The 12,198-nt window shown below is 48.4% G+C and overlaps 1 protein-coding gene and 1 pseudogene across 3 annotated transcripts in view; one reads left to right on the top strand and one right to left on the bottom strand.

Annotated features, from left to right (window-relative positions):
• Nucleotides 1-12,198, top strand: part of TBC1D22A (TBC1 domain family member 22A) — a 293,372-nt gene that overhangs the window by 171,159 nt on the left and 110,015 nt on the right. For all 3 annotated transcript variants that reach the window (XM_003783102.3, XM_023509293.1, XM_023509292.1), the window contains exon 10: nt 3,897-3,972. In XM_003783102.3, coding sequence (XP_003783150.1) covers nt 3,897-3,972 — 76 coding nt within the window. The remainder of the gene's footprint in view (nt 1-3,896; nt 3,973-12,198) is intronic.
• On the bottom strand, nt 6,439-7,030 carry LOC111723010 (annotated as a pseudogene).

Below are 12,198 nucleotides of genomic sequence, written 5' to 3'. Positions count from 1 at the left end.
TCCCCAGGCAGGCAGCAGTGTTCCTGTGTGTGTGCAGTGGCCGGGGTGTCTGCCCAGAGGCCGGGGGTGTCTGCCCAGAGGCTGAGAGCATCCCCCAGGCAGGCAGCAGTGTTCCTGTGTGTGTGCAGTGGCTGGGGTGTCTGCCCAGAGGCCTAGGGCGTCCCTGGGCAGGCAGCAGTGGCACCTAGGAGGACGACCAGTACCTTTGGAGCAAAGGCTGTTGCTGGGGCCATGAGCATTCTCTTCTCCTCACGCCTTCTCGCCTGCTGGGCTCTGGATTCCTCCTCCTGGTCTGTCTCCTGGAGTGGCCCTTTGAAGGCTTCCTGGCCACTGAGCAGGGGCTGCTGTGGCCTGGACTCACCCCAACACAGGAGGCCCAGACGGAGCCCCCGCCTGAGCCCTGGCCGTGGTGCTTCTTGGCCTGTCGTCTGTGTTGCTTGACTGAGGCCCTCTGTCCTGCCCTGGGCCTGCAGCCGGAGCAGCAGGCCGTGCCCGGCAGGCTCTGCAGGTCTTTGCAGAACATGGGTTTTATTTATAGGCTCTCAGCTGTCATTCTCTTCTCACTGCTTGGATTTCTGAGAACCCATCTTCTCTACCTGGGTTTTGAACAAATTGAGAAATAAAACGAAATAGTGGCAGATGGAGGCCAGAGAATAACTTTTATTTCTGCTAAATGAGAGGCTTGAACCCTTTCTCAGTGCGAGGCCCATATCCCGGCTGACTGCATCCAGGATTGCTGAGGCTCACCCGTCCCTCGGAGCCATTCTCCTGTGACGGGAGAACAGTGCAGAGGGGGTGGTGACTGAGCCCACAGGCCAGTTATCCCCGCTGCATGCACATCACCTCCTTGGGGCAAGTATTTCTGGGGACAGAGAAAGCCTGGGAGATGTTTGTTGTTTGCATAACCTGGAGGTTTTTGCTCAGCCAGGAGAGTCACAGTCCATGGGGACCGACCAGGGGTGTTAAGAGAGTGCTCCTAAACTAATTGAACAATCTGTCAGGCCTTTCTGTACCTAAGGCTGCAAACCCTTTAATTCTCTACCTGATTTGTCAGAAATTCCTCCATGAGGTGCGATGACGGCATATAAACTTCCAGCAACACAGGACGCTCCACCTTTGAGCATAAATCTCTTTCTGTGATCCAGTCTAGGGGGAGAAATTAAGTCTTAAAGGGTAACCTTTGCAAGTTCAGGCCCAAAGATGACATTCAAAGAAATTAAAGTCCAGAGCCAAAATTTCTTACCCCCGTTAAAGTTCAAGTATGTTAAAGCTCACAGTTGTCCTAAACTCCTGCTGCAGCGCTGGCTCAGCTTGAGGCCGCTTGGAGTCTCACGGGTATGGGTGCAGCCCCTTTAGAGCCCGGAGCCCTGCCTGTTAGATCAGAGCCCACATGCTTATCACAAAACTGGCTCACTAAATCTAGAAAACAGATCTTTCCAGGCCCCAGGGCCATCATCTTGCGAGAGATCCGTTCCCAGAGCCCATCCTTCATTCCGCCTGAAATCACAGCAGGGCCTGGGCATCATTGTGAGTGAGGCTGGCAGACGGCATTCTCCTGGTTTTGCCCTTGCAGAGATGTGACATTTTGGAATCCAGGGCCTGTTGCTTGAAATCCACCTGGGAGAAACCTCCCGGCAAGGGGTACATTTGATTCTGTTCATTTTCCATTTCTGGGGGAAAAGTCCTCAGTGCCTTGTAGGTGTTTTTAGTTCCGTGCCATCGTGGCTGTGCACCTGCTTTTGTTAGGAAATGAGTGTGTGGGGTGGGGAGAGGAGCACTTGGCGCAGGCTCTGCTGGTTCTGGTCCCATACTTCTCTACTTTCCACATTTGACTTTGAGGCCTCACACTGCTGGTGGCCTAGACACTGTACTCTCAGCTGTGCTTTGCCTGCCCTGGAGTCTCCCTCTGGAATTTGGGGGCTTGGCTCCTGGGCCGGCACCTTTGTTGTGTGCTCTGTTTCCATCCTCCACATTTGGACCCTGTGGAATCTGTGGGCATGCCTGCCTGGTTGGCCACCTCCAGGAGCACTGTTCTCTGTGGATAAGACACACCAAGCCTGGAACGGCCCTCCATTTTGCCACTGGCTCTGAACAACGGGGTGGTGTCAGCAGCTGCTCTGTGCTGTACTCACGGGGACAGGAAGTGGGACTGTCCCCACTGTCTGATAGGCTGTGCTGGCTCTGCTTGCTGTGGCTGGGGACTTGCTCAGTGGCACAGAGTGTGCCTGGCGAGCTGTAGCTGCCTGTGCCCAGCGCCTCCTGTCCAGACGGAGGCCATGTTACCTGTGGCCTTTCTGAGGCCAGCGGCCTGGCTTCCCCTTGCCAAGGCTTGCGAGGCCTTCCCCAGTGTCATTCGCTGGAGGTGGAGCCACTACAGGCTGGTCTCCTGGGCCCAGCCAGGCCAGAGGGCCTAACTGAACAGCTCCGAGCCTGTGCCCAGTGCTCACAGGCCCTGGGCACTGCGCTGTCACTCTGCTGCCGGTCAGTCCCTCTCCTCCTCTTCATTTCTTGGAGGATCTTACAGGCCCCAGTAAAGAGCATCCCCTCAGCCTTCTGTGTGGGTTTTTGTTGTTGCCGTGATAAATACCACAGACTTGGTGACATGACACAACACAGATTGATCATCTCAGTTCTGGACGCTAGAAGCCCTGTGTGGATCTCCTGAGGCTGACGCAAGGTGTGTGTGGGCTGTGTCCCTCCCAGAGGCCCTGGTGGCCTATTTCTTGCCTTCCAGCTTCCAGAAGCTCCCGTGTTCTGTGGCTGTGGCACCTCGTCCACCAGCAAAGTGAACAACGGGCTGAATCCCTGTCACGCAGCATCACTCTGCCTGACCCCACTGTCTCCCACACGGTTAAGGGCCCGTGAGTGCACTGGGCCTCTACACCAGGCACAGTCCTTTCCTGATCCCAGCCAGCTGGTGTGCAACCTGCCTCCCCATTTGCCACGGAGGGGGCACATCCACAGGTTCCAGGGAGCAGGACGTGGACATTGTTGGGAGTGGTTACTACTCTGCCTTCCACGCTCACTCAAGCTCCGTGTCCTCGAGCGTGTTAAGTCTATAGCCGTGTGAGTCCAGTCGGCAGCACCTCATGGGGACAGCTGCTGAGCATGAGGGCAGTCTCTGTGGGAAAAGCCCTCCCCGCCCGCCCACCTGCCTGACCGACGGGGAATGGGCAGGGGTCAGAGCATGCTCTCCTGGGTGGTGACACGGCTGTAGGAGGTCCCGTCGGACCCTGAGCCTCTGTGTCTTCAGACTGCTTCCACACTCCTCTGACGCATTTCCTTGAAGCTGCAGATAGTCCTAGAAGGCAGTGTGTCATCATTCTCATTTTGTTTAAAATTTAAAATATAGAGGGTGAAGCCGAAGCCCAGAGAGGTTAGGTTATTTGCTGCAGTCACACAGCTCCTAAGCAGCAGAGCTGGAGTCCCATTCCTGGTCTGTTTGGCTCCAGCCTGGCCAGGCCCTTTCCCCCGTGTAGCTATAAGGACTTTCCTGTCTTAGTTTGTGAGCGGTGCCTGAGTTTACCTGGTTCAACTCTGAGAACAAAGGCACTTACTGACCTTTCCCTCACACAGTTCCTGGGTCACGAGCACGTGGGTTGTGGCCATGTTGCTGGCACCGTCGGCACTTTGCCATTTCCCATTGGCGCTTTGGTGCCAAGTGCCTGTAGTCCAGGTGCCCAGTGGGGGTGAGAGCGTAAACTCAACAGTTACACTCTGTGAGCTACTGTGAGCTATGTGAGTGCCTGTGTGACATTTGCACACAAACGTGCTGTTTCACACCCTCAACCTGTGTGTGTCCTGCCCTTCTCCGAGTGACACTTGGTGGCACTGCACCTTCAGAAAATGTTTTTTATTTTACATGCCTATCATGTACATTGTTATTTTTTCCTTAGGACAACTACACTTTTGCCCAACCTGGGATCCAAATGAAAGTGAAAATGTTGGAAGAACTTGTGAGCCGGATTGATGGTAAGCCAGCTTCTGAGCAGCCCCTCTTCCTAGGGAGGGGGAGGTCCCCCAGCCCTCAGCATAGCAGGAAGCTGTCCTCATTCACTGGCACCTGGCTTGCGTGGGGTCCCTTCTGTGCAGCCTGCTGAGGCAGCCACTGGAGCAAGCAGTTCTCACTCCCTGTTAGAGATACAGTCAGAATTTAGTGCATTTGCTGTGCAGGAAAGCAGTGAGTGTGCACAGTGGCAGGCAGCACTCCCTCCTTATAAGCCTGGGACTGCTGTACTGTGGGCGACAGTGGTGTTTATGGGTGTCCTCTGGTGCTCTGCTCCCTGCCTTGGTGCAACGTTTTTCTATCAAGGATGCTACAATAATTTCTCCATGGAATCCAATTAATTACCAACTTTGGAAATAACATCTTTAATATTATAGAAAAACTCTAGTGTGTGCTCAGGCAACTTTAGATTCTGCTTTCATGTTTAAGGGGGGGCTTTGAAATACTTTTTACCTTCATCCTTAAAACAATTCCCCCCGTGATGTGCTGACTGTCATTCTGCAGTAGCAGAGTTTAATTAAATGAGAGTTGAGAGATAATACTTGCCCGTTCCAGGCATAATTCTCCTGATAGTTCGTTAAATTAATGAACAGAGCATTAACAAAGTGATGCCAAGCAGAACCAGGCATGTATTTGTGACACCAGCTGGTCAGTGACGGGGTGTGGAAAAGAGACATGCTCCTTGTAGAGTCCCACGTGAGCCTGGCAGACGTTTCCCTGAGCACGCACAGCAATTGTGCTTTGCTTAAAACTAAGCCTTGGCAACAGCCTTCCATGGCCTGGCTCTGGGTGTGTGTGTGGCTTGCTGCCCCCCGCCCTTCCTCGCCATACCTTTGACCGTAGAAACCGACGGCAACCTTCCCAGGAAAGACGCTTGCTCTGGAGACCACTGCTTGATGTTACAAGACCGAGTCATACCAATTATAACATACTCTGTTTTGTTCCCGCCTGATCTGATTTTTAACTGTGTGTCTCCTGGCTGTCACCTGCTCTCCCTACTATGAAGTTTTACGCAGTTCTCCAGTAGTACTTTATTTGACTCGGTCTTACATTCACCTACTTGCCAATGTGTCTCTTCGAGAGTCTGGTTTTGCCTCTGCAGGTGCATCAGTGCACGGTTACTGTGAGCGTCACCATGAGATCTTGTTGGGTTCAGATGGATTTCTTTCCCCACCAGCACTTTCCCAAGTGTTCCCCAGTCTCACTTGGTTCTTTGAAATAGGATTTGTAGCAGATGTGAATTACATGTTCTTAGCAGCTTCTTCTTTCCTCCTGTGTCCCTTAGAAGGCACGGTTTATATTTTCTCAGAGGTTAGAAAGTTGTGGTTAGTGCTCATTTATTCTAGTGCTGCAGTTTGGGGAATCCTGGAATTGATTTTCTCTGGTGCTGAGGCTGAGAAAGAAGCACATTGCCGGTTTGCCGGGTGATTGTTTGAAGAGTGGCCCCAACGACCAGAGGAGCCAGACCTGTGCTTCTCAGTGAATCACGTCTTTATTTTCAGTGGAGCTTCTGAGTGGGTCATTTTTTTTATCTTGCAGTTTTTGGATATAAAGGATCAGTTCTTTGTTTATATAAAGAATTAGTTCTTCACAATAGAAAAAATTATGTTGGCATGATAGGTTAAATTGTATTACCTGTTAGTTCCTGTTCTTTTAATGAAACCTGAAAGAATTTCTCCAGTGGGCTCAAAATTAGAATACCTAGGCTTTCAAAACAGGAAGTACATAGCATTTACGAGTGTGGTGTCTGACTGGTGGGAGCCGCCGTCCCTCAGCTCCACTTGGAGGGGCATCTTTTTATCCCTCACTCATCCCTTAGTGGAACAACTTGTGGCCTTAGAACTTTTTCAGAGACTATAAAGATGTTATTAAAGGCACAGGATATTTGAAGAAGAAAAAATTGCTTTAAAAATAAAACCTCTGCTTCCTTTCAGCATTTTAGGGGAAGGACAGGGTTTATTTCAGAAAATTTTGACATTTTAATGAAGGAAAATATCTTCATTGACTTGTTGAGTAAGAAAGGTGGGGTTTTGTGGACATAGCCCAAAAGGGAATAGGTTAGAAAAGGGCTAAATAGCTCTGCAAGGTAAAGTTAAAGAGCTTGAAACAGAGTCCCGCTCTGTGCTGCGGCTAGAGTGCCATGTTGTCATAGCTCACAGCAATCTCAAACTCCTGGCTTCACGCGATCCTCGAGCCTCGGTCTCCTCAGTATTTGGGATCACAGGCGCCTTCCGCAGGGCCCAGCTAGTTTTCCTATTTTTAGTGGAGATGGGGTTTTGCTCTTGCTCAGGATGCTCTTTTGTTGTTGTTGTTCTTACTAATACAGTATTTATTTACCTTTCCTCTGTCAAACACTTAGCCAGCCACTTTCCCCAGGCTGCCTAGGGAGGTATAGGAACAGGAGTACACAGGGTAGATGAGCCATGGAGAAAACTATGGGAGGTGGAGATGGCTCCTTCACATCAGGCAAAAGAGCCCCATGGCCTCTGAGAGGGCAAAGCCCAAAATGGCATAGGGGGAGAGCTGTTGCTTCAGACAAGGGTTCCTGGCACAAGCAATTTTGAGGCTCCCCAGTACAATTTCAATCCCAGCCCCAGAGCCAGCCACCCCAAGTGTGGCAGCCCTGGCTCCAGTGAACTTGGCTGATGTGTTGATGTCCCTTGAAACAGCACTGGTTTGGAAGCTGTGGCTAGGGGCAGGTGAGGCCAGAGAACGTGGGACTGCCCAGATGCTGAGGCTCTCATCTTTCCGCATCTCTGGGTGTTTCAGCACCACTACAGACAGTGGTCGGCTCAGCAGCTGAGAGGTCCTGAGAGGAGGAGACAAACTGAGAGCAGGCATACATTTTTGGGGACGAGGGGCTGTGGCAGGAGAGCTGCTCCCAGTGTAGAGAAGACAGAGAGGGGCCACTCAGTCTGGTCTTGGCCTCCCTGAGTGCTAGGATTGTAGCATTATGTGAGCCCCTGCACCCAGCCAGGACTTTTAGAGTTTAGTAGCAGCACTGTAAAGATGGGGCTCAGAAGAGGAGAAAACAGAGGGACAGAGGGAGCGAGATCTCAGGTGGGCAAAGAAAGCACAGTGAGGTGGTGAGAGGGAGGGACTTGAGATGGCTCCAGAGGGCAGCCCTGCGCTTTGACTTTCCTGTGGGGAGGAGGGGGCAGAGCACCTGGAGTAGCCCCGCTCCGAGTAGTGCTCTAAGTCCCTTCATGGTGCCTAAACCTCAGTGGAAGTTGTGTGTAGACGCGAAGGTGCTGGGATGCAGACAGATGGTCGTGTCTGCCGGAGGTGCTGCGTGGAGAGAAGCATGGGCGCGACCTCCAGGAGCTGTGCTGGGGCTGGATTCCTGGTCGTCTTGGGGGAAGAAACTATAGAACTTCTCACAGATGGAGAGATGGTAATTTGAGGCACTTACTATAAAATCAAAGAAAAAAGTGAGAGTTGTAGGAACTTCTATGTCCAGTCATAGCAAGCTAGATAATTAGGGCCAAGTTTTTTTTAGGTGAAGACACCTAAAAAATCTGGGTAACTTTATTTTAAAGTCAGCAAACAAAATAAGAGACAGAGAGAGGGAGAAGAAAATAAATTCCTTAAAAGCTTTAACTGCTGTCAAGAAATCAAGAACTTCCTGGATTAGAATGTGAGGATCTAGAGAGGTAATCCCAGCTCTGAAGCCACTGTCACTCTGAGGGCATTGGGCATTTCCTGATCCAGAAGAAATAATCCCAAAGTGTGTTGCAGTCTGTCAGCTTCATGCAGTGAATGGGTTAAACAAACCCTAGCTTCCTCAGGATAGGGAATCCGAGAAATGCCCGTCTGTCTTCTGAGACCCAGGAGAGTGATTGATCCGGGTGAAGGAGAAGTGACCCAGCCCTCAAAGTCTGGCCGTCTGGATGCAGGTTAGCTGGGGGACTGGGATTATCTGAACCCCAGTTATGATGTTTCTCTACTCGAGGTCCCTAGAATACCTGTGAGAAGCAAAACAGAATCTTTTCAGAACTCCTTATGTGAGAACAACAAGATAATAGAAATAGGCCCATCAAATGTGGAGCACATAACCATAAAATTATCATCCTTACTATGTATGAAGAAATAAAAGATGAGAATTTTGGAACTGTCTGAAGGGAATAGGAAACTGCAGTTATGCGTAAGAGATTTAAAGGTGACCAAACAGGTTTCCAGAATTAAAAAATAGGTTAACCACAAGAAAGAATTTAGCGGATAGGGTTAACAACTTAGACGCAGCTAAAGAGAAAATTAGTGAACTGGAAGATGCTTGGAAGAAAATAGCCATAGTAAAACATGTGGAGTTAAGAATACAGAAAATAGCACCTGTAGCCCCAGCTATTGGGAGGCTGAGGCAAGAGAATCACTTAAGCCCAAGAGTTAGAGGTTGCTGTGAGCTGTGACACCAGAGCACTCTACTGAAGGTGATAGCTTGAGACTCTGTTTAAAAAAAAGAAAAAGAATATGGAAAATATAGAAAGCAGGAGATACAGAGGATACGGTTAGAAAGCCTAGTTCAGTTTGGAGTCATAGAAGGAGAAGAAACAGAATACAAAAGAATTTTAAGAGATAGAGACAAATCTTTCCAGAACTAATGGAATACACCAACTCAGAGATTCACGAGTCCAGTGAATCCCAAGGAAAATTAACAGAAAGAAAACTACATGTAAACTCATCGTAGTCAATTAAACTAAATACAGAGAAAAAATTTCAAAATACTAGAGAAGAAAGATAATTTTCTTAGAATGGCTATTTATTTGAATAAAGATCTCTTCAACAGAAGGGCAAGAGGATGTTTTCAATGTATTAAAAGAATGTGACTGTCATCCTCGAGTCTACATCCAGCAAAAATGGCCTTCAGGAGTGAATTTGAGATTCTAGGAGTCCACGTAAATCTGAATTGTTTCCTGCTGCCTTGAAGCAATTGTATAAATTAAATGAAATCAAATAAAATAACAAATAAACTACCTTAACTACCATAACTACCCCTACCATAACCAGGGGACAGGTGTGGCTGTGAAAGTCAAACTCTCTGCTGGTATCAACACCTGCATCTGACCCTTGGAGAGAGTCAGGGGCTCCAATGCCAACAGTCCGCGGAGAAAAGGAGTGAGTATATGGGTAGCTTTGGGGAAATAGGACCAGATTGTAGTTAACTAAAAAAAAGCCCCAACTCATAAGGTTTTAAATGCTGTGGCCATTCTGGCAAGCTGGGAAATACTGCAGCCATAAGCCAGGAACATGTTGTTTCAAGAGAGAAGTAAGAGAATAGGATTTTATACGGAGCAGGGTGGCTATTTATGTAATATTTAACAAGCTCTAGGGGAGTCGTGAATATTTATGAAGAGAAAACACGTGTATAATTGTGAGTCGTGAATATTTATGAAGAGGAAACACGTGTATAATTGTGCTTTGCACTTCCTCTCCCATCATGGCTGGAAACTAAGTTCTGAGGTTTTCTCTGGGGTCTCCTTGGCCAGGAGGAGTCTGTTTGGTTAGGAGGGGGCTTAGGATTTTAGTTTTAATCCATAAGATAAAATCACCACCAGAAAAGCAAACCTCTCCCAGGACAGAGTTCTGAGATTTGGTTCCTGAGAGCACTGGCCATAGGAAATGGGAGAGGGTTTGGGGTTTCCTGGACGAGCCGCAGCTGAGGTTTTAGCAGAACCCGTTTGACCGTGACTTGCTTCGTGAGAACTGAATTGGTAGGTCACAGTTTTTGGTCCGGGCCTGACTTCTCATTCCAGCCATGCAGCATCTGATTTCTGGGGTGGGACGCAGCCTCTTGTGCTGGTGTGACTGTGGTGGGCTGCCTCCCACCCCACTGAGGACAATGAGGCTTTTCCTTGGGGCACTCCCGCTGGCGGGGTTTGTGTTTGGGGGACCAGGAGGAGGCGTTGTGCACTCACAAGGCCCACGTGGTGCCCTTGAGGGAGCCCGGCTGGACTTGAGGCATTTACGGTGCTGCCCTGCGTTCAAAACCCTCCTTACACTTTTTTCCTAAAACATTTACTTGGCTTAATGTATTATCAAAAGTAGCTTCTCTTCTCTTCTCGGGAGAAGCAGAGCGAACCGTTGGTATTGAGGTGTGGTTCCAGTTCTCTAGCCTGTCTATGGCAGGCTCTGGACTCTCCTTGTGTCTTTCATGATGGCAGACTTGTGTTGGAACAGTGGTGCATGAAAGCAGTTACTCAGAGAAATCCACACCAGCAGGATGTGACTCCGTAGACAAACCCAGCATTGGAGTTGACTGTGGGTACCTGTGACAAAGGCATCTGTGCATAAGGTGGCCTTGGACTGTGCCGAGTGTGGCTTGAACACGCTTTCTCATCTTGACCCTCATGCCACGGACACAGGAGCAGTGGTGGACCTGTGGGGTGCTGCTGTGCTGGCCCCTTGGACTGCCACTGAGGAGCCTGGAGTGCTTGTCCCTGTGTCTGTATAACTATCAGGGAACCCATAAACAGCGGGGTGGGGGTATGTGGAGAGTGGCTGGGGTGAGAGGCCAGCCTGCACCAGTAGTAAGAAGCTCATGTTAAGGTTTTTGCTTTGCAGACGTTTATTTCTTGATCCCCTGCTGTGATTGCTAGTACTCAACTGATTCACCAAAAAGTGGGTAAAAAATGATCTTACATGGTTGTATTAATCTTTCTTAAATGTATGCATAGCACATTTCTTTCCATGTTTAATATTAGAATTGTTTTATTTATTATTTATTTATAACTTATTTTCTGAGAGAGGGTCTCCTGTCACCCAGGTCTGGAGTACAGAGGCCTGATCACATAGCTTATTGCAACCTTGAATTCCCGGGCTCGAAGTTTCTTTCTGCCTCAGCCTCTCAAGTAGCTGGGTACATGACTGGCTGATTTTGAAAAAAATTTTTTATAGAGACAGGATCTTGCCTTGTTGCCCAAGTTCATCTCAAGGTTCTGGCCTCAAGGAGTCTTCCCACCTTGGCCTCCCAAAGTGCTGGGATCGCAGGCGTGATCCTCCATGTTCTGCCTAGGTCTTTATTTAAAGCAGGCATCGTCAAACTACAGCCCGCGGGCCACATGCAGCCCGCCTAGGACATTTATCCGGCCCACTGGATGTTTTTGCTACCACTGCCTGTCCTGCTTAGCAGCCGACTTGTCCCAGGGCCTGCAGTCTGGCCCTCCAACAGTCTGAGGGACAGTGAACTGGCCCCCTGTTTAGTAAGTTTGAGGACCCCTGATTTAAAGGCTTGGTGGTGTTTTTGTGACTGTGAGAGTGTCCCTCTCGTTTGTTTCAACAAACTTGTGGTCAAGTTGGTGCGTTTTAGGGTGTTCCACTCCTCACGGTTCCGTAAGACCTGTGGACAATGAGCATTTGGTGGACAAAGTTAACAGACACCAGAGTCACCGGCATGCAGAGGACTTGAGGAATAAGGGCATAAGTCTGCAGTTTTATACAATATCTAATTCTTTCATGTAATCTTATAAAATACTTCAACTGGGCAATTTTAAGAGCTTGACAGTTTAGTTCAAAAAGAATAATTATTTCTGAAATAGTCTTAAAACAAAACATATAGCAAAATATTAAAGGAATTTAAAAACTGAAAGTTAAATGTGTATCTTACAGTTTGTTTTGTTTTATGTTCGAGTAGGGCATGTGTTGAACAAGTCCATAAAAATAGGATTAGCATGTCATCTAATCTGCATTATCCTGCCTTGTGTTATTTACATTTTTATAAGGATTTGTAGCTTAAAGAGGATATGATGCTCATTGTAAAATTGTCTCGCTAATATGTTCTCAACATTTGTATTAACTGTCAATCTGTTCCCTACTTAGTAAAGGATTTTGTGTATAAAATCAAGAGTTCACACCAATTATTTAGTAATTTACTGCTGCAGTAATAAATATATGTTAACGCTTCGGTGGACTGACAGAGTTTCAACATAGAAAGCACATGATGAGATTTTTGCTCCGTTGTTACGTCTAAAATGCTTACGTATATTTGAGAGTGAAATTTCACATTTTTTTCGTGACTCCTAATGATATCCCATGTAGATTTCACTGTCATTATGTCTGTTACATCTCAGGTTAGTCTCCAAGATCACGTGGTCTACTACACATACACACCCGTGCACACACACGCCCCTGTGTTCACATACACACCCGTGCACACACACGTCCCTGTGTTCACACACACACACCTGTGCACACACACG

This window comes from Otolemur garnettii, unplaced genomic scaffold (genome assembly GCF_000181295.1).
Source record: "Otolemur garnettii isolate 467f Iridium unplaced genomic scaffold, OtoGar3 scaffold00007, whole genome shotgun sequence".
Taxonomy (NCBI): Eukaryota; Metazoa; Chordata; class Mammalia; order Primates; family Galagidae; genus Otolemur; species Otolemur garnettii.
The sequence above is the reverse complement of the archived record's forward strand: the minus strand, read 5'-3'. Positions and strand labels throughout refer to the sequence as shown.